The 27,206-nt window shown below is 40.5% G+C and overlaps 1 protein-coding gene across 1 annotated transcript; it reads right to left on the bottom strand.

Moving 5' to 3' along the window:
* CIITA (class II major histocompatibility complex transactivator) lies at nucleotides 1-27,206 on the bottom strand. The gene is given in 20 exon segments (XM_040079414.2): nucleotides 1-2,069; nucleotides 3,451-3,543; nucleotides 4,197-4,280; nucleotides 4,781-4,864; nucleotides 5,578-5,661; nucleotides 5,995-6,087; nucleotides 7,112-7,192; nucleotides 8,446-8,517; nucleotides 9,326-9,499; nucleotides 9,612-11,319; nucleotides 11,758-11,823; nucleotides 13,810-13,866; nucleotides 14,002-14,130; nucleotides 15,281-15,451; nucleotides 17,459-17,521; nucleotides 18,066-18,149; nucleotides 19,437-19,496; nucleotides 19,905-20,018; nucleotides 21,355-21,494; nucleotides 27,199-27,206. Coding segments are annotated over 19 exon segments (3,345 nt in total). The 3' UTR covers nucleotides 1-2,069; nucleotides 3,451-3,470.

Raw genomic sequence — 27,206 nt, 5'->3', positions numbered from 1 at the left:
TAAAGACAACCAAAACTGTATCAAAATTTACAATCTGTACACTAACTCAGAGAACAGCAGTACACCCAACATGATTTTAGCAGTCCAGACAGCATCCTGTAACATTCAGCTGCCTGTGGAATATTTAGCACATTCTCAGACTCAGTCACAGTAAAGTGCAGCTGCAGAATATATCCCTAAAGGGGCATTTGTCATCCAAAGCTTAGTTAGGAGAAGCCAAGACAAGGGCTCACCATGGATGTGCATGGCTGGAGTGCTGCAGGCCGATGGGAATATCACACCAGATCTGGCTCAAACTACCTCCTATTCAAGCAGCTCAAAGAAGAGAGGATAAATAAGATTTTTTATCCGTGGCTCTGGCTAGAGTTTGGCAAGAGAGAAGAGCCATGCAGACAATTAAGAAAAACACCACATTCTAATTACAATCATGCTCTTCACAGAGTTTTTCCACCTTGCTCTCTGTTTCTTCACATGTCTGATTCCCTGCTCTCAGAAACAACAAACAGACCTTCCTTTCTCCCTTCTTTCTTTAATTTGTCCACATCTCTGCTGTCAAGATTCTGCAGGCACTGAAACTTAAGCAGAGGAGTAGAACTTGCTGGAAAGAAAATGAATGTTGTTGTTTTGAACTGTTTAAATCTGGGATTTTTTAAAGACCAAGAAACAGAGTATTTGAGATGTTAGTTGAGAGATTCTAGTTTGCACAGATCCTTGGGTCAATGCTGTTGGTGCTTCCGAGCAGAAGAGATTTCAAAGAGGTTGTTGAACTAACCCTGAGCTAACTGTGAAGTAAGGAATTTCCAATTTGTAGCATTTTGAGCATTCCTAGCTTTTCCCATCCTTTTTTGTTGTTCTGCCTCAGACTGTATCTGGACAGGAAGCCAGAATGGTGCTCCTGACCTGACAATTGCCCCTGCACAATTTTAAGTTCTCTTCTTGTTCACAGGGCAGAAATAAAAGAATAAAAGAGACAATTGGTTTGCTGCTGCAGTCAGCAGGATGAGTATTTGGCCCACATATGACTGAGACCAGCAGCACAGACATGATAGTGCTTTGAAATGTGCTTTTGTCTGATTGCCTGGTTACTCGTAATTGCAGCAGAAGACCACACAAATCACACACAGTAGTGATATCACTGTCAAGTATAAAATTGGTGCTTGTAAACATTTATGCTGCCAGCTGCATTTAAAAAACTAAATACCAATCCAGGTATATTAATTAAAGTTTTCATTTGAGACAAAGTAAAACCTCCAAAGATCGAGGATTTGTGTGCAATAAACTGGCTAATTTTATCCATATGGATTTCTGCAATAATGTTAAATCCTTCACAGTTTTTCACTTTCAATTCCTTTCTTCTCATTACTTTTTTTTTTTCCCCCCAATCTTTTTGAAGGATTCTGTAACAAGTCATAGAAGGTACGTTTCTATCCCTTAGGGTAGCACTGATTATTAGTGAAGGAAAGAGAGACTTCTGGATACACTAATTAGTAGGAAGAAAAGAGCAACTTTTAGATTCTTGTGGATAATCTTATAATATCAGAGCATTTTCTAGGGCTGATGATGCTTTTTTATGCTCCTCACCCTAGTGCTTCCAATCAGTCCATAAAGACAGGTGAAATCTGTGACTTTGTGTTTTGAAAGTCCAAAATCATGAGACCAAACTTGATGGCAGTTACCACTAGCACGATGAAACAAACAATCAGATTTGATCTGTCAGTGCTTCAGACACTGTAGGTTGAGCAGCTTCAGTTTGCTCTTCGATGATTCGATGATGATGGAATTTTATACTCACAATATCCTGGTGGTTCCTGCTCTCCTTTAATGGTGGTCACAGAATCCAGATGCCCTTTTTATTTTTGAAACTTGATGTTGCTTAACTCTTTTACCACTTAGGTGTAAATACAGTTGGGTCTTCGAATAGCATTTTAAAACTCTATCAATTCACCCAATTTAGCATAGCTTAGAAACTTAAATGTGACTTTTTTGCAACAACCATGAAAACACCAATTCATAAAGCAGCAAGAAGACAGGAAAGCACAGAGGACACCCTCCCCTCTTCTTTATGACACCTGTGAAATGATGAAAACAGAACATTAGATGTATACCCATCAGATTAACCACCATTAAGATTACCATAATCATAGATTTGATGAGCTCTGTAAACATACAGCAGTGGCTGGTGGATGCTGAATGTTCCAAGGTTGGGAGACAGGACCCAGAGTTCCTGCTGTTATTTATCCTCAGAGCTATGCAGGTCTCCTCACAGTGTTCATATCCCTACTGTCTCCTTTCTCAAGAAGGTAGGGTTGTTCAACAGGACAACGATTTAGTTGACTGTAGGCTAGTAAGAAGCACCACAATTTTCCACTGCTGCTGTATAAAGCTGAAGCTGCCATGGCACCTGAACCTTCCACAACCTGCAGCCAGGCCAGTGCCATGCACAGAGCCCAGTCTACCTCTGGTGATCACTGCCCTGAGAGCAGGAGTCATGCAAAGCTTGGCTCACTGGATGGGCCAGGGAGCCACTGGCAGCTGCAGCATCCCATGGCCAGGCCCGTTCAAAGCATGCCTCATGCAGCTGGTGATCACACTGCAGATTGTTTCCTGGCCATCTGAAGAGACCTGGAGCACATCTGATATCCGGCTGGAGTCTGGCATTCACTGGGATCATTTAACTGATGCAACATGCAAAATTTTAAGAGCAAGAGGAAGCACATTGCAGAAAACTGGGAACAGAAATCCTACACAAACCCCCCGACTTCCCATGCTGGCTGCAGCTTTTTCAGTCCAGGACCACCAAGGCAGTCAGATCCTGGTAATCACTGGCAAACTTACTAAATTCTTCACAATGCAATTACTTCAAAGATCCTTGAAACTGTGCAGGCAGGACCAATGAAGTAAAAGTGGGGTCAGTGGCTAAACCACACAAAGAGACTGAGAACAAGAAATGTAGGAGGGAGTGCTTTGCTCTGGGTACAGTATAGGTGCAGCTGCATAGTGAGACAAGCAGCTGTTGAGGATTGGTATCAAACAAAGGAAAAGTGAAAGGACTTAATGAAAATTAACACAGAACAACCTCTGAGGTGTACAGAACTCACCTATTAAACATGAGAAATACGCAGAGCTTTAGTTTTCCACAACAGAAAAGAGAAAGTAAGCAGGGCAGCTGCCAGTCACTGAACTGGGCTGGCCTGGGAGTTCTAGAAGTCGATTTTTCTCAGTAAAGCACTTGCAATGTGTTAGTGCAGGTGCCAGGGAGGTAAGGAATGCAAGGTGAGTGCAAGGAAAGGGAGCCTGATGTGACATTGATCTGTGCCACTCTAGGGCACCATCTCCAGACTTGCCCATGGACTCGTGGGTGCTGTTACTGTGCCCTCTGCCAGTGAGCCTGGAATCAACAGCCCCACAGAGACAAACCTGGCTGTCTCAGGGAGTCAGGGTTTATGTTACCTTTACGGAATCCTCTGAATCTACACACTGATCCTAGAGTCCAGCTGGTGAAGGTGTTCAAGAACTCCATAGGGAATGGTGGGATTCCACATCCTGTAAGGGCAAATTCAGAAAGGAAAGAGATTTTAAGAAGCGTGATTTGCTTCACTATCTTTTGGTGTGTTTGATATGTTTGTGGCTTTTTTTGGTTGTTGCCTTTTTTTTTTTTTTTAGGTTGTCTTTCCCTTTGACTATCATGCTGTGAAAGTATATAAGCTCTGGAGCAAAGGAAAATGCATTTTGATTTAGAAAAAAGCAGTTCAGTACTCCATAGGCTTGTTGACTCTGGTTACAGGACACAACTGCACTCCTGTCTCTGTTCTCTAGGTTTCCATCACACTCCACTCCTCTGAATGTGTACAGGTAGCTTCAGTCTGTCTAACCTCTGCTGATGGCTGCTCATTGTTTATCCCTCAAACACAAGTGGGGCAGCACAGTGGGTCTGGTTCTCTGGGAGGGTAGAAAATTAACAAAGGGAGGCTCAGTGGAAACTGTTTAAGGAAAGACAAGCTCAATTGCCTGGGACCACTGGGAACTAATGTAGCTGAAAGCAGAGACAACACTTTTTAACGTCTGCTTTTGTATTTTGGTGATATCTTCTTTTGTGCCTCTTATAAACCTGACAAATACAGAAGGCAGCTTTAGCATGATCTCTAACCTAGTTTTACAGGATGAAGATACAGCAAACAGCCTGTCAAGAGACTTACACCAAGTTCTTTATATGGGGACATTTTCGTAGGCTGTCAGTCAGCTGCTGGGCTCCAACACCAGTTATTTTGTTATACTGAACACTGAGGAATAAAAACAACTTTGTTAATCCAAATCAAATGGTGTAATCAAACTTTTCATTCAAAATCAAAAATACTATATAGGCTAATCTGCAGATGAGGTAAGAAAGAAAAAAGGAAAAACTCTAAAATAGATTGCTGATCTAAAAATCCTGCAATAATACACTCAAAAGGTTGAATGGGAACTTCATTATGTTAGTTCATCTGAGAGATTTCTTTTTTTATGTTCCTAAGGTCATTCTCCAGCTCCCCATGAGCCTATTCTCTCACCTTAACACCAATATTTTTGGGTTTATGGTGAACTATTCCTTCATCCTTTCTAATCACTGACTATCTGGATTCTGCAGAAGCCCATTTTCCCTGTGAGATTTCCCTGAAATCATCTTCCTCAATTTCTGTCTCTTCTAAAATCAAACATGGAACATTTGTATTTTCAGTCTCCAAGGAAGTGAGCTTTCCTGGCCTCAGGATTTTCCTGAAATCTCAAAAGATTTCATACTCACTCTAGCACCCTTAAAGATGTCATTGCAGGAAGAACCTTTGCCAGATTTTCTGCTCCAAAATCACAAATGTTGTTATTGTACAAGCTGCAGAAAACCAAACCAGAACAGTTACAATTGAATAATGGATAATGTAAAAAGATATTAGATCAAGGATTTTCAAATATGGTTAGTACACCTTAGCTTTCAATTTATCCTTATTTGCAGTTAAAGTTTAAAACACACATTCATATTTCCTGTATCACGTAAGGCAAATGGCCACATCCTTCTTCACCTAGCACAGGTACAGCAAAAATAGGTCTAGATTCTATTATTCTATGGATAATAAGAACATTTCTGACTACATTAGATCAAATTAAAAATCTGCTAAAAAAATGAAGATTTGGGGTATATCATTCAAAAGATTTCCACATCACCAAACTACTCCAGAACTGCACATCAGGGTTTCTTGCATTCCCTACTCCACTCAGGCCTGTGCCAGATACCCCAGGGCAGTGGGATGGACCATTGTCCCTGTATCAGCAAACACATGCTTTGCTGGCCCTGGCTGCACATCTGTGCATCATTCATAAGTGGGTATTATGGACTGGATTTAAACATCACTCCGGTCCTTGCTATATTCCTGGATATCCTTCTGTATGTCTGACATACTTCTCTTCTTCCTGAAGATTTTATGCAAGAATGAAGTCACAAGCTTGGCTGCTGCACAGTGTTTGCTCCTGTTTGTTCTCTGTTCAGTATTTCTGACAGAGACAGCAAGAGATGCTTTCAAAACAACTCAACAGGGTACAACCACTCACCTTAGTGTTTTTAAGGAAGACAAGGAAGGGAGAGCTGCAGCAAGGTTCTCTGCACCCAGGTCTGATATTTTATTCTGTGATAAACTACAATAAGTGAGATCACTTTGTTAGTTGAGCACATTTATTCTAATTTATTACAATGTGGGGGAAATTATTTTTCAGTTTTGAAAAAAATGGAATTTGGACAGTCTGTTTAGACCAAATGCAAAGGAGAAAAATAGAGCCCTTGAAGGGAAGTCAGGAAGAATTAATCTATTTGTCTAATGAATGAATCCATTAAGTATCTCCATTGTCTCATTGCTCTTCCATGCCCATGGGATACTTTTGCCCATAATTGTTAACACACAGTCCCTTAAGTCTCTAGGTTTAATCTATTTTCTTCTCAAAATTTCCCTGAACTGTTAACCTTGCACTTACTTTAATGTTTCCAGTGATGTCAGGGTTGGAAAAACTTCAGATAGGCTCTTTGCTCCTTCATCTCCTATGCCATTTTCACTCAGAGCATCAAGGCTGTGTGGTGACAAAGAGAGAATTAGCTTCCCTTTTAATCTGAATTTTTGTGATTTATTCACCTCAGAGACGACTCCATCTATCTTGAAAAGCTTCTTCTCTGCAGTAGCCTCAATCAGCATGAAGCATCACACAAATTACAGCCTCTCCAATAAGCAGCTTTCTACTGCCCAAATTTACAGCCTAAGAATTTTTTTTACTAGTTGAATGTCTTGACCCATTTCCTTTGATATACAAGATTATTAAAATGGTTATGAAATAGCTGTGTCCCAGCTAAGCTGAAATGAGATTTCCTGTGCACAGAAAAATACAGAACTGACAAAAATCCATCGCAGTCTGTAAATCCTTGCCTGAACAGCTCCTTCTCCAGAGAGGGAGCATTAAAAATGAAGTTTTTCTCATATCTAGTCACAATTTCAGATACTGGTTCCCCTTCTAATCTGACAATTAGATAATGCTGGAATATATTGGACATACTTCAATTCTAAAGCTTTACTGTTTTCCTGAAATATCACGAAAAGGCCAGCTACAATACAGACAAATGGCCAATGGGCCAAAGGCCCTCTCAAAACCCAGTCACCTTCCCACAGGTGCCATGGCACAACACCGACTACTTCTGGTACACTTGTGTTTAGAGTAAAGAAGCTTAAAACTAAGAGAGAGTTGGTTTGTCATGGATGTTCTGGAGCTGCCGTGAAGACACAAGTCACTGCAGGCAGTTGGTCAGTGCTGGGGCAGGAAGGGGAGCAGCCAGGGGCTCTGTACTGAGCCGTTACCCACCCAGGAGCACCCCAGGAAGGGACTGGGGGTTGTGGACAAAACACCACAAGGAGTCTCCAGGGAGGATGGGGAGTGTCAGCTTTCAGGTCGCTGATACAGTCTGGGAATGTTTCTGCTGTTCAGTCTGGTTATCAAACAAGGAGTCTTGTTGGCAAATAGAACGTTTCTTGGGTACAAGAGCCCCTCCATCATCAAGGGCTGCTGAGAAGAAGTGTTAGCAAAGTTAATCTTTAGCAGAACTCACTCTAAATGCTGAAGTGATGGAAATGCTGCAAGAATTTTCACGAGTTTTAGCAGTCCTTGAAGGCCACATGCTGGACCCAGCCTGGAAGAAAATACAGACATGCAGCAGGCTTTTTACAGGCTCACAAGCAGCAAAATGATTGAATTTTTGAGTTCCTTCTCTGCAGCCCCCAATGCAAGCTAGTTTACACTCCTCAGAAGCAGCCATTCCCTACCGCCTACACCAAGGAATTCTGCTGTGAAGTCTCCAGATGAAGCTAAGGTCAGGCAAGACAGAGCTTGCACAGCAGCAGAGGGACATTTGTCACTTTTTTGCTCCTCTCTGCAAGACTTATCCCACTTGTTTTAGATTCTTGTATTTCTGCTATCTTTTTTTTCAGGTTTTTCATTTTAAGTATAATCTTGAGATGAACTATATATCTATCTCAGTATAACTGAAATGAAAACGAAGTTATTTTTCACCTCAACGACTAACAATTCAGTCTAACTTAAGGTCAACATTTTACTGCAGCTTTAAGCATAAACTGCACTTTGATATTCATGCTCCAAACATTTGTCTCTCATATCCTATTTGGAGTTTCTTTGGTATCAGAACAAGTTCAGTTATTTAAAAGGATTAGAATCTTAAATAAAGGGAAATAGGAAGAGGGAATTACAAGAGAAAGCAGCATAAAATCAGAAGTGAGGCCAAGCATAGCTGTCCCAGGTTGGGTTAGATCTACAGAGGAGGAAACAGGTGAAGACCTGATGAGAATTCTCCATTACACTGCTGCAGTTTCTGCCCAAACGAATTCATATGCTATGGCAGGAAATTCTGAGCAACAGAATGGCCTTGGATGCTGCTTACAGTTTGGGGGAAAAAAAAGAAGTGTTACTAAAACCTCACTTTTCCCAAGTCAACCTTGTGTCTTCCAGGAAAAGGGTGCTAAATAATTTATTTGGGAGGCATTCCCTGATGCAATCCTCTCATGGCCTTAGCTCTGATAGGGTAGAAAATGACTCAGATAGAAAAGTTCAGCATTTCTGGGGGGAAAAGTATTCCCCAGGTAGCTGGATCACAGTCAAAATATTTTATGCTCTGTGGCCCAAGACCAGTGCCATGTGGTCAGGCAGTAACTTGTACTAAAACCAAACAACACTGGTGAAGCTCTGTTGATCTGTATTGCTGCAGGAGCCAGAAATTATGTTTTTTGAGTTATGGCCATAAGATAGCAATAAATGGGGTTTACTTAATGCTTGAAGCTGCCTGCACATCAGTGCAATGGCTGTAGCCAACACCCACCACTGCTCCTCCTTAAACACGACCATCTCAATGAGCAGAAGTCCAACACTTACGCAAATTCCAGTTTCCTGAGGTTTCTGATGGCAGGAATTTCATAGCTGGTGCAACCAGATGCTTCTTGCACACTAAATAAATCACAGTAGAACCAGAGTATGATAAATATCTTAGCAGCCAAAACAGTGCCTTAAAAATAATTTGTTAAGACTTTTACAGAAAATAAACCACTGTTGCATTAACTGAGGAACCAGGAAACTTGAGAGTAACTTCTGCTCCAACCTTTCTTCAACTGAGAATTTCAATCCAATGATTACCTTTCATGGTGCAATTGTTTGCTTTTTTTCCAATAAAGCTTAAAAATACATTTTTCTAAATCAACTCTTTTCTGTCAAACATGAAACTATTTTGCCTATGTTTTTATCAAAACACTCCACCCATGTTAAAATGGAAGTCCTCATTAAAAACCCAAGCAACAAAGCTTTTTTTGAATTGCAACCAATCCCCCAGCAGCAGGGAAGGAGCACAGGGTTTCAAGACCATGTAACACAAGCTTTTACCTCCTGGGCTAAAGGACTGACTCAGGCCACTTGGGACCAGTGTAAAACAGGCTTTTATTTATGCTCAGGTGCTACAGGGGGAAAGAATCAGTCCTGGTTATGTAACTGAAAGTACCTGGGAGATGGCATAGTTGCAGATTAAAGAGAAATGACAGCTGGCTCTTCTGTCGGCAGTCTGGCTGACTGCTCTGCGCTGTGCTGTCACTGCTCCTCCCTGCCGTGACAGCCACCTCACACGGGGGGAGGAGAACCCCCTGAGGTCACCCAGGAGCTTGCACTGCCTTAGTTACTTGTCCTCTGGACAAGCAGACAACTGGTAGTGAAACCCTGTTTTCATAAATTGCTGATGTAAGAGGAGTTTGATGATAAATGATCCTACCAATTCACCATCTTCTCCTGCATCTCCACAAGGTCGGAGAGGTCACTGATGTCCTTCATTGTCTTTGCCTTAAAGGGATCAAGAACAAATTTCTCTGTGGATGCTTTCAGCAGTTCGTAGTCTTTTGTCTGTTCTAAAGACTTCCAGAGCCTGACTGTGTCACTGAGGGAGGCCCTGTGAAGTGACAAAACAATCAAAACCAACAGATGTGACTGCTGTTGTGTCATGGAAGTGTCACGTACACACGGTGCTATGGATGATGCTATGGGGACAGAGAGTGACCAACCTGAACGATGTCACATTCCTCAGGCTGACCAAGGCTTGCAGCCCTTGCATGTCAATGCTGGTGTTTTGCAAATCCAAGGAAAACTCTTTTCTTGACCTTTTCAAAATAGAGAGCAGTACGTGGACATCAGGCGGTGTAAGAACTATGCCCAGAAAAGACAAGTCTGGCTCAAGTCTTAAGGCCACATGCTGCAGAAGATAATTATTCTGTGTTTCATAAACACAACATAAAAGCTCCAGCAACCTCTCTGGGCAGAGAGTATTAATCTGCAGCCTTCTAATATACTTCATGAGTGCCTTCTGCTTCTTGGTTGACTGTTTTGCATCCTCATTTGAAAGAGAGCAGAAACTGGGGTCATCCTGGAGAAACATCAAACCGACCAAAAATCGAGGCATTAAATCTAACCAGTTATAAGGTTTTTTCTTCTTGGATAGAAAAGACAGGTACTTTGTTAGATTTTTATCCTTGAGCTCTTCTGCTAACAAAAGGTGAAGCGCACACAAGAAATTCTGAATGACAAAATCAGAGAATGTGCTCCCAAATTCCTCTTCTTCACTATCGGAATGTCTGGGGAACGCAAATGGCAGGACAAACCCATACTTCAGTGCAAACTCTTTAACTTCCTTAGAAGGAATAACATCACTTTTCATGGCACTTTGGTGCTTTTCTCCAAGATACCAGGCTATACGGGCTAGGGTAGCAAGACTCTCTTGATTTTGTGTGGCTGTAACATCTGTTTGCATAAGCATTATCTTCTGCTGAAAAAATTTCAGGAAGACTTCAGTAAGAGTTGAAGGAAGACTTTTCTCTCCCATTTCAAGCACAGCCTCACAGAGAAAACAAACAAATCTACACATGACAGGGCTGTAGCAATGACTGAACAAGTACTCACACTCTTTGATTAATTTCAGTGCACTATCACAGTAGGGTGACTCTTCAAAGTATCTGGTTACGTACAATTCTCTCTGCTGAGGGGAAAATCCTACTATTTCAATAGTCCTATCCACTTTGGACACGTACTGGTACAGTTTGTCTTTTGGTCTTGCTGTAAATAATAAAGTACAGCCATTGAGTATCTTTTTTTGGATGAGTGCTGAAAGCAGCTCCTTTATACTGCACAAATCCTTTTCAGGCTGGCTGGCTGAGCAACGAGGAAAATTCTCATGATCATGCAATCCTTTAAAACCATCAAAAATCAGAAGGACTTTAGCAGGATTTTGCAACATATACTCAAAGATCTCTTTGCTTCCCTCTCGAGGTTTCACAAAAAATTCAAGCAGCAGTTCCTTCAGGCTGTATAGCTTCTCAGGCAAGCTTATTTGTTTGCAGTCAAACCAAAATACAAATTCAAACTGAGAAAACTCTCCATTGGACCAGTCCTGGCAGATCTTCTGAACCAGAATGCTTTTGCCCATTCCTGCTTTTCCTAGCACCACAATCACTTTAGTCTCTAAGTCTTTACGCTGTGGGATTTGAAATATTTGGCTTCTATCAATGGCTGTCTTTTCTTTCTCTTGCAGGCTGCAGGTTACCAGCTCCTTTTCCATTGCTTTTGCACTATTTTTTCCACTCTTGGTTTCAGTTTGGCTTTGAACAAGTGTCCTATCAATGAACAGGTGATCCAGATTTACTTCCCGCTCCATGGTCACGGATTTGCACGTGTCTCGGAAATAATCTTTAAGTGATGAACAGAAGGTTTCCACTTGCTCTAGAGAAATGAAGAGCACACACAAACTGAAGGAACCAGTCCACAAAGGACACCATGGTGGATTAAGTGCCTAACTGCAGTATGATAAAAGCACAGACATTCTCATAGAGCCCATAGGTCTGGATTTACCCCATGCAACTGCAGCTGAGAAGTGCAGGCACAACAGAGACTTTCAGATCCATGACCTGAATAATTTTGAAGCTCTCTGACCAGATGATAAAACCACTGAATTACACCGAGCTACTAAGTAGGTACTACAGCTAGATATCTACAGGAAGCCAAATCTACTATCTTGAAAGCAGGAATAGTGCTCAGACCCTTAGAACAGCTTCACAAATTGTTGAATGATTCCTACAAGGAGATTTCCTGGATGGAAAGAAACACACGTTTTTTTCCAAAAAATACTGGAAGGTTTAAGTTCAAGAGTTCTAAACTCACCTGGTCTTTTGAAAGGTTCTCCAGAAGAAATGATGGAATCTTGAACTTCTTGAAATTTCTCTAAATCTGGAGAAATAAAACAATATACTTGATGAAGACACCTAGATAGTCACTGATTCAGCTTTACTAATTTTAACAATAAGATTAATTAAAATCTCCAAGTTCATTGTAGCCTACATTCAGAGTAAGAGATATTTTGTTAATTTTACAAGGAAAATGAATAAAATTCTCCCACAAGCAGAATTCTGCTGATGTGCACTGTTGGAGGCAGAATGGCATCAAACAAGACCATGGCTGTTGTGACAGTTGCAGGAAGCAGATCTACCATTACCAGGAGACATCCACTGTTCTTTTCAAATGTCAGGGTTTTGTGTAAATTCATGTTCACACATTGTGCTTCTTTATGTCTTCAAAAGCAAAAGCTTCCTTTTGTTATTCTACACCTTGTAACCAAGCACTAAGGATGAAAGTCACAGAGAAGTGACTCTTGGTAACAGCATTTACCCATTACTCTATCTGACAAAGTCCTCTTGCTGTCCAATTTGCTTTCTTTTCACCTGTTTGCTTTCAAACTACTGCAGACTTTGCAGTTGGGTCAGGTGAGCAGCGTCTCCTTTACACAAAGAAACTGGAAATTTTTCAGAGAGAACACATTTTCTAAAGATTGGTAATTGCAGAGTATGAGTTTTGACAAAACTTTTGGTAGGAAGAGCTTTGCAGATGCAAGACAGAATTTAAATTGACAGAGGCTGTAACAAACTCAACCTCAGGGTCTTGTAATCGCACACAGCAGAGATGTGCAAAAAATTACCCAAACCAAAACAGATTAATCTCCCTAAATATGTAAAAATGTGTTTCATACCATGATATCATCTTGATCACCTTGGTCTAACAGATGTGGACTAAAAGAAATACAGGTCTTAAAGTTTCAGAGATCTGGAAATTAATTCCTACCCTGCATGCCAGCAACCATCAGAATGGTTTGGGTTCAGAATTGCTTCTAAAAGGGAAGCGCCACAGGCTTCCAGTAAAAAAGATATTAAATAAAGAAGGGTTCGGCAAGCATGTGGCTTTGATTTATTGTTTTGATTTACTGTTTATTTTATTAACTAAAAAAACCCCAGAATTGGAAGAACAGAAAAAAAAAATCTGTAATGAGATACTTAGATGGTCAAAGCAGGCATGATTGAAGAACTTTTAAAAAAGGAAAATTAACCGGCTTGGCATCTTACGTGCAAATTTGTCTGCTGCTGCATCTGGAATTCCAGGGCTTGTGGCATATGTATGTTGTGCTGCAGTAAATCAGTTGGAATTATTAGCACTGTTCATTCACATAAACACTAAATACAATTTACAAAGACACCTAGAGATGTTTGCCTCTTAATCTCCACATTATACTTTTGCTTTTGGGGCAGTGGAAGCCACCAGAGGGCAACAAACTCCTGCACTGGGCACAGCGACCAAAAACAACACTGATCTCAAACTCGGTTCCAACAGCTCTCTAAGGGCTGGAAGAAAAGTGTCTAAGGAAAGTTTGGTACCTGAAGTGGGACTGTTAAATCCTGGCCGAGGCTCTGATTTCATTATAAGCCTTTCTGTGCTTTAGGTTTCATTATTGCTTACTGAAACAAGTCATCACCATGTTGGTTTTGTGGCTTCCATGGGAGCTGGCTGCAGTCCGGCTGCCAGCACTGAGCATTTAAGATGCTCAGGCCATGCCAGCATCAGAACATCTCCCACTTTCTGAGTCTGCTCCAGCACCCTGGGCTTTGCATTGTTTTAACTAAACCTGACTTATTCCAGAAACTGGATGTCATAGCAAACACAGGGGATTGGCTGCTGAACCTGAAGCTCTACAACTCTCATCTGCACATTTTGGATCAGACTAAGCAGCCAGTGATCAATACAAAGAAGGAAATACCATTCATTTTTGGGTTTTTAAGGTCAATATGAGCAAAGTCTGGAGGGGAGAATTGGCTTTGAGTAGAAGCAATATGGTTTCTCTCCCAGTTCAAAGTGCTGTACCTATATAAATCCCCATTTTCTACTTACCACATAAATTAACGGGAGTACTTGGAGACATGAATGTTTCCATGGGAGACGTCAGCACTGGAAAAAAACAAAGCATAGATTTCAGCATAGCAAAGCTATCAGAAACTGAATTTAACCAATGCTTCTGTTGGCAGCATAGATTTTTTTAGCACTCTATGCCTCTTTATGGGGATAAAAGGCTATTGCTCTTACCTGGATATACTATAACATCAGATGTGCCATTTTCAAGAACAAAGTTAAATATCTGCTGAGGAGGACCTGCCAAGCCTGCAGGCTCTTGGTACCCTTTCACACTCGCTGGTAGGCACTCTGAGGTCAGTCCTGAAATGAGTGCAGAATAATTACTCTTCAGTTTTTAAAGGGTTCTGCTTTCTAAAGCTTTATGAGAGAGAAAAAAACTTTCTAACAGCTACTTATCCTTTATGGCAGCTTCTAGGCAAATCTTCCCTGTGGAGAATTCACAGGATCACATGAGTTCCACAGAACCCATTAAAAAAAGAACTCTTACAAGGTAAAATGAGCAAGAAATACAAGGGATTACCCACCTTTTAGCAGCCACTGTTTTCAACAGTCTAAAGAGAAATTCTATTATCATAAGGAAAAGTGTTTAAGGCAAAGTCTATAAATGTATAGCCAGAGGTCCAGAGAAGAGAAAATGTGTAACTACTACGTATCCACGTTAAATTTACCTTCCTTGCACTACATCCTTCCCACATAACTGCACATCATGCAGGTTGTACAAGCATCCTCCCTCTCATCCCACACTGGGAAAGTTTTTTGATGATTCAGTGCTTGCAATTTAATCAGCCATAACTCTGAGTTTCTGTAGGTGGGACAGAATTTCTTCTGCTACTTTATGCTGCTTCATCTCACCTGAGGTACTTCAAGACTTCCAACTGTTTTCGTTTCCTTTCCAGCACAGACTTAACAGTGAAAGGTGCTGAACTGGGCCTTTGTCATTAGCACTTCTCAGTGTACCATGAGCCCTCTCTGCTACGTGGCATGGCCCAAGCCAGGTGCCTACACAGCCCATCAGTGGGATTACTGCTCGGTCTTCATGAGCTAAATCACAGCCTAGATTTTGCTCTACTGTTGCAAATGTAGTTAGCCCTCAGTCCTTTACAAACCTCTGGATGAAAAAGAAATTGGAACTAAATTAAAGTTTAATAATGAAAATTTTGTGACTTCCCATTTTTAATACAAGTAAGTAATTACTTAGATTAGCATACAGTAAATAACTGTTCTCTTATAACCTGCACCAATTAAATGAAAAATTCATTCTACTCAATTAGGAGCAATGCCCTTTTAATTTCCCTGGAATATTTTTCATTCTTTTAGTGAGTGCCACATTTTAAGGGCTTGACTGAGACAGCTGCCATACCTGCCCTTTCCCTGCCATTGCTCATAGTCAGTGACAAGATTTTAAGGGAGTTTTCCCCATGTGTAAGTCAGCCTGTGTACAGGTGCACACCCATAGCTGTACTCTACGTACCAGGGATTATGAGGCTTCTTTCCAGTCCATGGGCAGCAGGAACAGAAAAGGACATGTGCTGGTTAGTTAGGGAGGTGCAGCTCACTGGGTGGCTGTTGAGAGGCATAGCAAAGAAACTGCCATTCCCCGCAGACGCTGCAGGGACTTCCACTTTAAAATAAAATAGCAAAACAGAAGGAGAAAGTTATTTCACTGGTAGAAGTTAAAGGAACCAAAGAAGAGATCTCAGTAGATATGATAAAGCACTTGATTCTGATCAGCTGTGTTTTGATTTTCCAAAAGCAAGAACAATTCATGACAGCTTTCTGAAAGCTATTTAGTGCTCTAAAACCTAAAATGCATTTATTAAATTCTGCAGTAGATCAGTTTTTCTTCTCAGCAGTTCACTCTTTAAATTTTCTTTTTCTTCATCTTCTCTGGCCTGTCTTATTTCCAGATGTATCTAGATGTGCATGACCCTTGACATGGATGACTGACAGATAAGACATAACAATACTGTACATTGGCTGTACCAATTTTCCAAGCACAGTTTGTTGTCTCAAGATTGCACAAGAGCAGAGAGGCCCACAAGCAACAAACTGGGGACCCTGACTCCCTACTTAGACACTTGTAAGGACAAATAGCGTGTGCTAAGTGTCTCCCAAAGAACAGTCACAAACACCAGAGCTTTTAAAGATGCATCTCCTCTGCAGCACATTTTTTTCCTCCAAGAATAGAACAAATGGGGAGAAAGGCTTGTGCATTGTACAATTTCACCTGCTTATCAAAAGATTCCTACAAATCAAGTAAGACAAGACACACTAATTCGAATTAGCCTCTTAGTTTCATTGGTTTTACAACACCCCTATTCTCAGAGTTGGTTTTGCTTTTTCTGTCTGTCTCCTTTCTAGCTACAACGAGTAAGTCTATATTTCATCACTTCCTAATGTTTTTATAAGGAGCTACAAACCTGTCTGAGGTTTGTGCCACTCAATTTCTTTGGAAGAATCTCATCCTTGGCTTAGTACTTTGAACTTTAGTACACATTATTCTCTTTGCTGTAGGTAGTCTTGCACTTCTGAAGAGCTGATGTATTTGCCTTTGCAGGATCATACTGTGACACCCATGACAAGTTAAATAAACTCATCATTTTGTCAAGTAGCTCGTCTTCTTGTCAATTAGATTTTTCTACACAGTACTTATACTGTCTTATGTATATGTTCCTTCCTCAGCACCTTCATTGGGTCGAGGACAGTAGAGAAACTGATAATATTCTGAGGACTTCCAGGAAAAGGATGGGTGCAGCTTCACAAAGCACCTGTTAGCTCTGAGATGATCCTTTCCTCTGGATTGCAGGTTCTGTAGGGTGAGGCATCTGGAACTGATGTGGCATTTCCTTATAGAAAACCATTATTGTTAATAACACAGCTGGCCCCACGTGTTTTCTTGTAGATGGTCTAACAACGTGCAAAACTTGCCCTTTCTCCCTTTCTTTTTTTGGTTTAAAGGACTTTATAGCAGGGACTAGGACAAGAAATCATCTCTTCACAGTTACTATTTTCACTACGATGTTTCACTGGACTTTTGGAAGATGTCACACTTAGAACAAAGAGGATCAAACCCAGGACATGCGGAGCTATGACCTGAGTCATATTACCCATCAGGTCAAAGCTCCACATGTCCTGGGTTTGATCCTTTCTGTTCCAAGTGAGACATCTAAAAATCCAGTGAAAAAAAGGGTGTATGTGATAAAAGTTACAGAATTTGGCACTGACCCAGGTGTCCATTATTTTTCTTTCTTCTCTCATGTGGAATTTGAAAAGGTCAACTGTGCCTCTGTTGATGTTAAGCAAGTAATTTTCCTATCACCTGGCAGGAACATTAACTTTTGAAGCGTAAGAATCCAACTGTTCTCAGGCTACCACATAGCTGATCCTAAGTTTCACAGTTTCATAGCTGCAGATAAGAGGACATGGATTTGCTATATCATAAATTAGTCAAAGGAATCTAAAAGTGTGATTTTTACAGAAACATGAAAATGCAAAATGATCAAAATCACCCAATCTATGACAGCAAACTTTCTGGAAGGTAGAGTTACAGGACCTAGCAGAGGATGACATTTTGGAACATGAGACAATGTATGTTCAATAACCTTTTCTTATTCAGCCCATGACTTACCAATTTTCTTATATTTGGGTTCAGAAGCATCACAGTAACTCTCTGCTGCAGAGCCTAAGAAAGCTGAAGGAAAATAAGGTCATAGTAAGTGGCAAAATTTTGGTAATTTTAAATTCTCCCCATGAAACTTATTTTAAGTTTTTAAAGTAGAAGGGGCTGTTACCAGTTTCAATTCAGTATAAAAATGAGTGTGAAAAGCCTCATGTTATTTCGCTCTGACTGTGAAGTTTTAATTAGGCTGCAGATTTTTATGCCAAAGATTTTTGCTGTTGTCCTTGCTATTAAAGAGGCAATGGTTCACCCAATGCTTACTAAGCTGTAGATACACTGAAAACAAAGTCAACACTGACATGAGGATGACAAAAATGCAAAGAAATATAACATGTTTATGTTTGTTACAGGACAACAAATTCTGCGAACTGTAAATTCTATGCTTGAAAGAGCTGCTCTCATTTCCGGCCCATAAGCATAAACAAAGGCAGAGGAAGCACGTCTGGTGTCACTGAAGAACTGTGTGACAAATGCATTGGGGCTGTGCTAAAGCCATGTCATGCAAGCTTAGAACTCAGGCACAAAGCCTTCCATATTCTCACTGTTTTACACTTACTTCGTTTAAGACATGTCTGCATCTTTATGTCAGGAAATTTCTCAGTGTTTTCAGCACCAATGTCATCCAAGATAAGGTCCCCTGCTAAAAACATGAAAATGGCCCAATGTCAAACTTTGTTCTAAAAAAATTACAGAGAGGAGTAAAAGCAAGAGAAACACATCAACAGAGAGCAAAGATGAGACATGCTCCAAATAAAAGATAAAAACCAAATCATGTGATAAAAGATATATCCAGATCCATACGATTTAGAAAGCCCACAGAGCTCTGAATGCAGACTTTGTCACCCTGTGTTAATTTCTGAACTGCAAACTATTAATCTACTGGCAGTGGCTAATAAAACATAAGTACTTCTCAATGCTTTAATGATGAGCAAAGGATAAAACACTGCAGCTGTGTCACAGTGTGATCTCAGTACTACTCAATTTATGTACTAAAGGGATTATTAGATCCTTTAAGAGAAGAATAAAGGGTTCTAAAAATATTTTATATTCTGTGTTGCAAGAACTGTGAAGTTATCCACACCATACTTTTAATGGAAAATGTTTAAGTAATAATACTATACCCTGCTTTTTTCTAAAACCAACAAAAATATTGCCATTAGGTGCAACCTCCCCCAAATTCTAAACACACCAGGGAGCAGCATAAATCATTTGAAAAGCCATGTGAGCTTCCTAGAGCCAGAATTATTCTAGGGAAAGACTGACCTTTGCTAAATTAGTCCAAATTATTTTGCTCAATCATAAAACAGGATATACAGATATTCTGTGAACCTTCTTGTTCTGTGGATTTCTCAACAGCCACCTGGTGATATATCTGTTCTGGAACTGTAAATAGCATTTGTGTTGCCACCAAAACAATAATTTGGTACCACAAGCCAAGCAATGTCTCCAGTCAAGGATGGATGAAGGAATGATTTACTGTATATAACAGCATTGCTGCATTAATCAGGGTGAGAAGTAAAACTTGACGTGCTTCCTCAGGCAGCTCTGTGCATCCTGGACAGAAAGCAGTGTGTGTGAACTATATACTCATGCAAAGTGCTCATGTGTATCATCCCTGCTGTGCTCAGAGTAAGTGTGATGCTACTTGAGGCTATTAATACACTGGACAGGGAAGCCGTGCATATTCTATGGCCATGGTGATATGATCAACAGCTTGGTCAGAGACAAAACTGCTACCTTTGAGAAAGGCCTGCAAAAAATGCATAAAATCCTCATTTTCCAAGAAAATCCTGGGACACTGTACCCAGGGGGAAAGATGAAGACACCAGAGGTATAGAAAGTTTATTAGTGTTCAAACTGGGGGGATGAAGTACATTAGACAGAGCACTGCCATGGAGAAAGTTAGTCTTTGCCATATCAATCTTACCAAAAATGTCTTCGACCTGCTTCTCTTGCTGATCCTTGAGCACATATTCTACTAATTCAGCTAGCAACAAAGGAAAAAAAAAATAGAGGAACACAATAACGACACAGTAAATGTCACAGCAAAACTCTTGTAAGCTTATCCTCATTAACAGAACTCTGCAGTGTAAGTAAAATGGAAGAGTTAAATTAAGTTTTTCTTGTAACTTGTTGCTCAGGAAATAAAGATCACAAGAAAAGAGAAGTTGAGAAGGGAAGTGTTAAGCAGAAGGAGACATTAATAGAGAGATTTTCCCCCAAGAACCACAAGCTACTGCTAATCAGTTTCCCCACAATGCACAGGCTCAGGTACTGTAAATTAGATCTACCATGCATGAGGGGAAGGCTACTTGAGTAAATGCCATGCCTTCAGATTGAGAATAGAATTTATAAGAAATAGCTATAGCAAAAATTACAAAAATTGCTTTCATACCTACTTTAGCATAAGCATCCATGGTGTTGGAACAGGGGTAGAACCCATCTCCATTTTCATATGGGAAATCCACATTATTTACCTGTTCATAGTTGCTGGCATCAACTTCAAGATCTAGAGTTATTAAGGAATATGCATTAGCTCAGTGAATGCCATAACCAATAAAACCACCAGACAGCAGGACATGCAGCACAGGCAGATTTGTTACTTCAGCAGAAGGCTTTGGCTTTTCATTGTGTAGGCTAAGAAGGAACAGAACTGAAATCTCAGTAACTCACAGTCACCTGGAAATCAGCACTTTTCTTTCGCTAAACTCTGAGACCTCATCTCTCCTAGTAAATAAAATACTTCCTGAATCCATTCTGTGACAATCAGACACAGAGTCAGAGAGCCTACTACACCTTCTTATAGGGGTAAGAAACACTCTTGCAGTTGTTTTTAACAGTCAGAAGCTGAGAGGGAAAAGCCCAACCTGGGAAATGATCAATCACAAAGATGATTGATGATCACATTTTCTGGTGCTCAGTTCACTGATCTGCCCCTGTGCCTACTGGCATTGATCTCTCAGGAAAGCCACAATGCTCCATTTTGGTAACATTTTCCACCTATTTGGCACAGAGCTGTGAGACTTCATATCTGGCATACCCCAGCTCTTCTCTGCTCATTGCCATTCTCAATCCATGGTCCAGCTCATTTGTCTAAAATAAGCTCAGCTAACACTCCACAGCACAGATACACCTTCATACTTTTATAATAGCACACTCAGGGAAGGGAGAGCAGAACAGTCCACAACTTCCACACGAAGTCACTAGCACAAAGTTTGAGATTCAGGGCAACCTCCTGATCTCATTACCTGTAGGAACTGAAGTGCAAGAAATTATCACTCTTGTCCTTCTGCTTTCTCTTTTGTAATGGTATTATAAAATCACTGTGTCCCAAAAAGCTGGAAAATGGCATCTGGTAATGCAACTCCATTGTTTTGGTGCCTTAGGATCTCAGAAAGAAATGCAATGTGGTTTGCTTGTGGACTGTCTTCATCACAAACTCAGTTAAAAGTCTCTGTTTTGCAAAACTTTTGGCTTCAAGCCACAGAGATGTTGACAATTACACCTGGCCAGCTTACGACAGGAACGTTTGCAAATAAACTACTTACAGGAGTGATAGCCAAATGAAAGACACTGTCATGCCCTGATGAGTGACAGTACGGTGTGTTTTGTTAGACTGAGCAGGATGCTATAAGTATGTACAATTTAAAAACATGACCATTTCTGGAAAAAGTCACTGTATGTACAGACACAGATAAACTTACCACAGCCTAACACCAAATGCTTATAGACTTTAACTCAGTCATGATCAACTATCATGAGGTAGCTTTGTAGCTGAGAGGAGATGGCAATAACTTACAGCATGAGGAATAAACCAGTCAAGTATTTTTTAGTGTTTTACTAACCTGTAGAGAAGTCACCTTCTTCATCTCCAGATGACTTAGAATCAAAGAAAGTACACAGATGCAATGGATCAATATCACTGTGCAGTAAATCAAGGTAGCCATTTTCAGGCACAAATATTGAATCCATGGTTTGTCTCTGTCTGAAATCAAATTGCACAACAGTTAGCTATGACACAGCCACAGCTTTTGTCAGTCAAATCCACGAGTCCTGCACTGTGGCTTTCTGTAAGATCTTGAGGCTGGAGAGCTGGCATTTCTTACCAAGATCGCCACTGAGTTATAACCCTGAGTTACCTAGAGATCCAGAGACAGCCTGCAGTGAGACTCCTGTCTTTTGCTCCAGTGAGAGGAGTGGGATACTGCAGTCTGAGCACCTGGACCAAAAGTGCCAACTATTGAATAAGTGGCAACTCTGGTATCTTACCAGGATATAAATGATGCACAAATCCAGCAGGTATCATGGAAATGAGAAGACTGCACAGAGTATGATGGGAGAATCCAGAAGCTACATTTCTTCATAAAATTCATCTGTTCCTCCACATCATTGTAAATTCCCTTGTATTTCCTTCCAGTTACTGCAGCAGACACTAAAATCAGTTCAAACATTCCTCCTGGATATTCCACAAGTATAGAATAACACTACATATTACTTATTCATCATCTTTATCAAATTATTTCAAACCCAAATATTGGCTCCTCAGTGTTTACACATCACTGGTGTAAATGCCACCTGAGCTGCGGATCCAAATGATTTACTCCAACATAATACAGAGATACCAGGATGAAAAGAACAACCAGCAAAACTTTCAGACTCTATCCTGTTAAAATAGGTGTCCACACTCCACAGCCATGGAAAGTTTCAGCTTGGCATCAAGCACCATATTTTGCAGTGAAGAATATCTAATAAACGGCTCTCAAATACTCTGCCCTTAGCAGAAGGCCACTGATATCCCTGTTTGCATCTGTCTCTGTTCCTGAGGTGTACAAACATGTACTGTGAAACCTACCTGCAACATGGAAAAAGAGAAATACAGCTAACACTGCAGCTGTGATGAAAGAAGGTGGAGCAGACCTCATCACACACTACTATGTGCTGCCTTGTTATCAACTCATCTTCATTCCTCTTACCTCTCCAGGGGGTTGTACCCATGGAATAGGGTATTTCTGCATTTGTTACAGAAAATGCCAAAATCCAGAGCCAGAAGTTTGAAAAGTAGGTGAACATGGTGTGGTTCCATGAGAGGAGTAGCCTGCACTAAGACAGTTCTCCTTTTTCATGTTTTATGGCCTCACTACATTACCAAGATTACAAATATTTGATATTACCGCCTGGCATCTATAAATGAAAAGCAGAAGTTGAGAGACCTGCCTGAAAACCAAGAATGAGGTTATAAACACACCAGATTAAATTTTCAGTTTGTTGCAACACTTTGTTTTGCCCCTTCCATTTCCTGAATTAAGAGAAAATCTAAATTGGGCCTTTCAGAAGGCCAAGTTGCCATGAATATAGCTGTTGAAAAATTACCTCTGAGTCAATATAATTTTGGGGTTAGAGTCAGAGAAGAAATTGGGCAGAAGGCTTAAGGGGAATGCAAGACAGACAAATCTATCACTCCAAGTTCAGTGATTGGCAAACTGCATGATTACAGCACAAAGAAAAGGGCATGTCTAGGGAAAGAGACTGAATAGGCCTACTTAAAGATGAATAGGCCTACTTAATCTTCATGGAAATACTAAGCTTTAACTGATTCAGAGTCATAAGAGCTTTTCTATCTTTAAACTTTTCTTTCAGTAGCATTTCTCTGCGGATAAATACATAAGTAATGCAAAAATGTTTTAAGCTACAGTGGTCAAGATGTCAGGAAGCAACCAAGAGAAAGTCTTGGCAGGACCAAGTCTGGCTACAGAGCTTAAAACTAGAAGGTAAAGGATGGTATAGCTCAGGTGCACAGGAGTGAGAGAAACATACTCCTCTACCTCAACAAGATGAAGATTGCCACTCTTTCAAAAATGAAAATCTTGGTTGCTTGCCTTTTTTTGCTTCACCAGACTGAATGGCCCTCAGCTTACTCTGGTATTTTTTCTTCATTGTTTTGGTTTTGACACAAATCCTTATATAGCTGTCTCTCTATTGATTACACTGGATGTAGGATCCTGGGTTTTATTTCTAATCTGAACCAAAATCTTGTTACTAGGAGTTGTATTCTGCTGCATTAAAAACATAATCCCACCATGGAAAATATACTGTGAATAAAGAAGCAAGTTTTTGAAAGATGGGTATTTCTACATGGAGAGGAGGCGGAGGCGAGGAAAATGACACGTCAGGGACAGCAAGTGTTTTGCTGCATGTTGTAACTGAAGCACACAAAACGAAACCAGACCTTTACCAAGCTTGTTTACAGCAGCAACTCCTTTCCCAGAGTTTCCTCTTTTTTTTGCCACAGCATCCCAGCAGTCCTGTCTGAGGTGAAGAGTGAATAAGCTCTGTACTGCTCAGCACTTCCTCTGCTGTTTCATACATGGTTTCAATTTAGTTTACATCAGTATTGGATTGTAATGTCAGCATGGGACCCAATGCTGCCAAAACGGGTATTTGGCACAGTTTCATGCCAGAGGAAAAAGAAAATTTGTAATGATTTCTGTGTTGGGATTATGAAGGCCAGTGCCAGCTCTCAGCAGGAGCAGGGCAGAGCCTGCAGGGACCTGCAGGACAGGAGTCCCCAGGGCCACCTGCGAGGCTTCCACACACAAAGGGCATGTGCTGGGCGGGGTGAGACCGGACGTACTTCCAAATGTATTTCCATGCCATTCAGACAGCTCAATCCTTTGTGGTTTGGACACTGGTTAAGACAAATATTGTTCTTTAAATCCTTCAATAACACCTCCTTTCCCCAGCAGCAGATATGCTCCAGCTGCTTGGTTACACTTAGCACCCTGTGTGCCCTTTGTGCCACCTCTGCAGTGACCCTGGGCACATCTGACACTGCCAGGTCTCTACTCAGGATGCATTTGGTTCAGCTCTGCATCCTGCATACATGGTGTGACAACACGGTTCACTTCCAAGACTCACAATGCTTTTTCTTCAGTGCTGTTTTAGAGGTCAAGTGAAATACGAGTTAAAAATTCCAGAAAAGTAGTGAAAGAAACAGTGACCATCTCTGAACAAGGACAAAGAAGGAGTAGGTATTCACTTAAATCACATATTAATCATAAGAGTTAGATGGGGCATTTTAGATTTCTAAAGGTAATGGAGGTCATTTTGACTCATCATTTTTCCCAAATAATTTGATTTAATCTTGTCTTGTATTTTAAAGCATCAACGTGTTAAAGATTCCAGGCAATGGGGTCTGCTACTAACTGAAATCAAATATTATCTAAGAGAACAAAGGATTACAAAGGCCAAAATGCAACATTTACTCCAATAATAATATAAAGGAGAGAAAATTTGAGGAGAGCTGTTAGGGGCTTTCCTTCCCAAACCTCTGCTGACATATGACCTAACAGGTAATAAATCTCCCACATGAGTACAGAGGTTATGAAAATGAAAAGTTGTAAAGTCATTTTGCTAACAGAGGAAATCCCCCTCCAATTTAACTTTTGGACCAGTTTAGGAAGCTGAGGATAATTCATAGAAAAGAGTGTAGTAGTACCATGCACATCGCACAATTTTTAACGACAGGATGACATGGCATCTAAGTCTTTCATAACATTCCAAGTCCTAGAATACAGAAAAATTGAAGGGTGGGACTGCTGTGAAGACAGGAAGTTCAAAAATGAAACACAAAGGTTTCTGAACAAATCCTATTTTCCTGCAACACCCCAGACCCATTACACACGAGTCTGAGTGAAAACAAGCTGACAAAAATCAGGTTTTATCAAGCTGAAAATAAGGAGTCCAGTGAAACACCAGTATTTTGATTTAAAAGCACTTTGATTGAAAAGTTCAATATTGTTGGCCACAATTTTGTAGCCTTGTTTCATTCACCAACTTTAGAAAGTTTTCTTTGATCCTCTGTGCCCCCTGAAGGTTATGTCAAGGCACTCCCTCAAAGGCAGAGCTGTTTCCTGCTTTTGCTGCAGGTAATGTTTTGGGACAAGCTTCTCTGGGAGGTGGGCAAGCCAGCAGTGGGGAAGGATGAAACTCCCTCCATGTTCCAATCACTTATCTCCTTTTCTTCTTCCCAAATAAATGACTAAAAATTCCTCTGCTCCACAGGTACCACATAGATTTTTCCTTTCAGAAATGCCCTGATTATTTGTAAAATTCAAGTAATGGAGCTCAATTTATATTTAGCTTTGAAGGTTTAGTATCTATTTCATATCTGTGAAAAATCTATACACTGAAAAGCCAGTTTAACTTTTTCTATTGTATTACCCAGCTCTAGAAGAGATACTACTTTTGCTGAGTCTTTATCTTTCTGATGGAATCGTGTTACTTTCCACAGACTTTATTGTCAAAAATGAAAGAAAAACAGAGACGGAGCTGAAAAAGAATCTGATCTATATCCTGCCACATTATTCTTTGTCTCCTTTAAAGATGAGTTTAAAGGAGTTTTAAAAAGCTTAAATATCAGGTAAAAGGAGTTTTTGCCTTTCAATGAGCTTAGCTTGGAACCAACAATACTGAAGATGTTATACGTGCTGGAGATGGACAAGTTCAGGCAGAGCTGTAACAAATGCCCTGCAGATGTCAGACTTGTGATTCAGAGCAGAATTTGCCCTTCATGTCCAGTATCACTGCTTGTCACAGCTGTGAGATAAAATAAAGCATCCCAGCAGACACTTGTCTACATTTTAACTCAATGGTTTCTTTGAGACAGAATTTCAGCCCACCTCAATGGGAAAGAAAAGCTCTAGGTTGTTTTGCCAGTTATGAAAAAATGGAAATAAGCCAGTTTCTTTCAGTGATTCTCTGTTTCGCTTTCCATAGGCACAACATTTATACAAAAAAAGAATATTCTTAAAAAAGTCTAATAAAAACTACAATAAGCCTTTGAGCAAGTAGCAGGGCTAGCCACAAAACAAAATCACAAAACATTCTCTAAAATTTCACCCACATTCAGACATCATCCTACTAATATCTGAAGCAACACTAGTCCAGATACCAACACACTGCAATTACAAATATGTGCAAAAAGCAAGATAAAATGAATTTACCATGAAAAAAGCATGCATTCAAGGGTTGAGGAAAAACTGACCTTAAGAAAACTGGACAGTTCCTGCTCTTTCACTCTGGATTCAGCACCAAAATGCCACCCCTGCCCAGGGCCAACAGAAAGTGACAAGAGAAAGGAGGAAATAAGAAAGACCCGAACACTCAGAGGGGGAATTCCAAAGAGGAAAATTAAGAGGAACCTCCCTTTTCGCAGCTCCAGTATAACAAGCAGTGTTACCTTTACTGGTCACTTGTCCCTGCTAAGAAGAGCTTGATCTCGTCACTAATTAGGAAAACATCAATTTATTTACTTGGAATACACAATTGGATGAGAGTTGACAGTACCAATTTCCATTGCTCCTCAAATTCTTCTTCTCCTTTTTCATTCCAGTTCAATTCTGTCCCAAAGCCATGCTGTTAAACAACAGCAAGAATAAAGCCAGCAGCATGTGGGCACTTACCTTGCAGCTCTCCTTGGTGTAACAGAAGTGAAAGTATGTCTTTCACATGTTCACAGGCTCTACCAACACAAAATTAGTTTTGCATCTCATGCAAAGTCTCTTGCCATTGGCCCAAAATGACAAGTAGGATGTTCTCTGAAACAGGAGCTTGTCTGGCTTGCACATAGCGTTCACAGTTTGCTTGTAGCAGCATCCGACAGAATGTTTGTTCATCTAATCATCACTTACCTTGCCAT

Source organism: Hirundo rustica, chromosome 15, assembly GCF_015227805.2.
Source record: "Hirundo rustica isolate bHirRus1 chromosome 15, bHirRus1.pri.v3, whole genome shotgun sequence".
Classification (NCBI taxonomy): Eukaryota; Metazoa; Chordata; class Aves; order Passeriformes; family Hirundinidae; genus Hirundo; species Hirundo rustica.
Note: the sequence above shows the minus strand (reverse complement) of the source record. Positions and strands in the feature narration are given on the sequence as shown.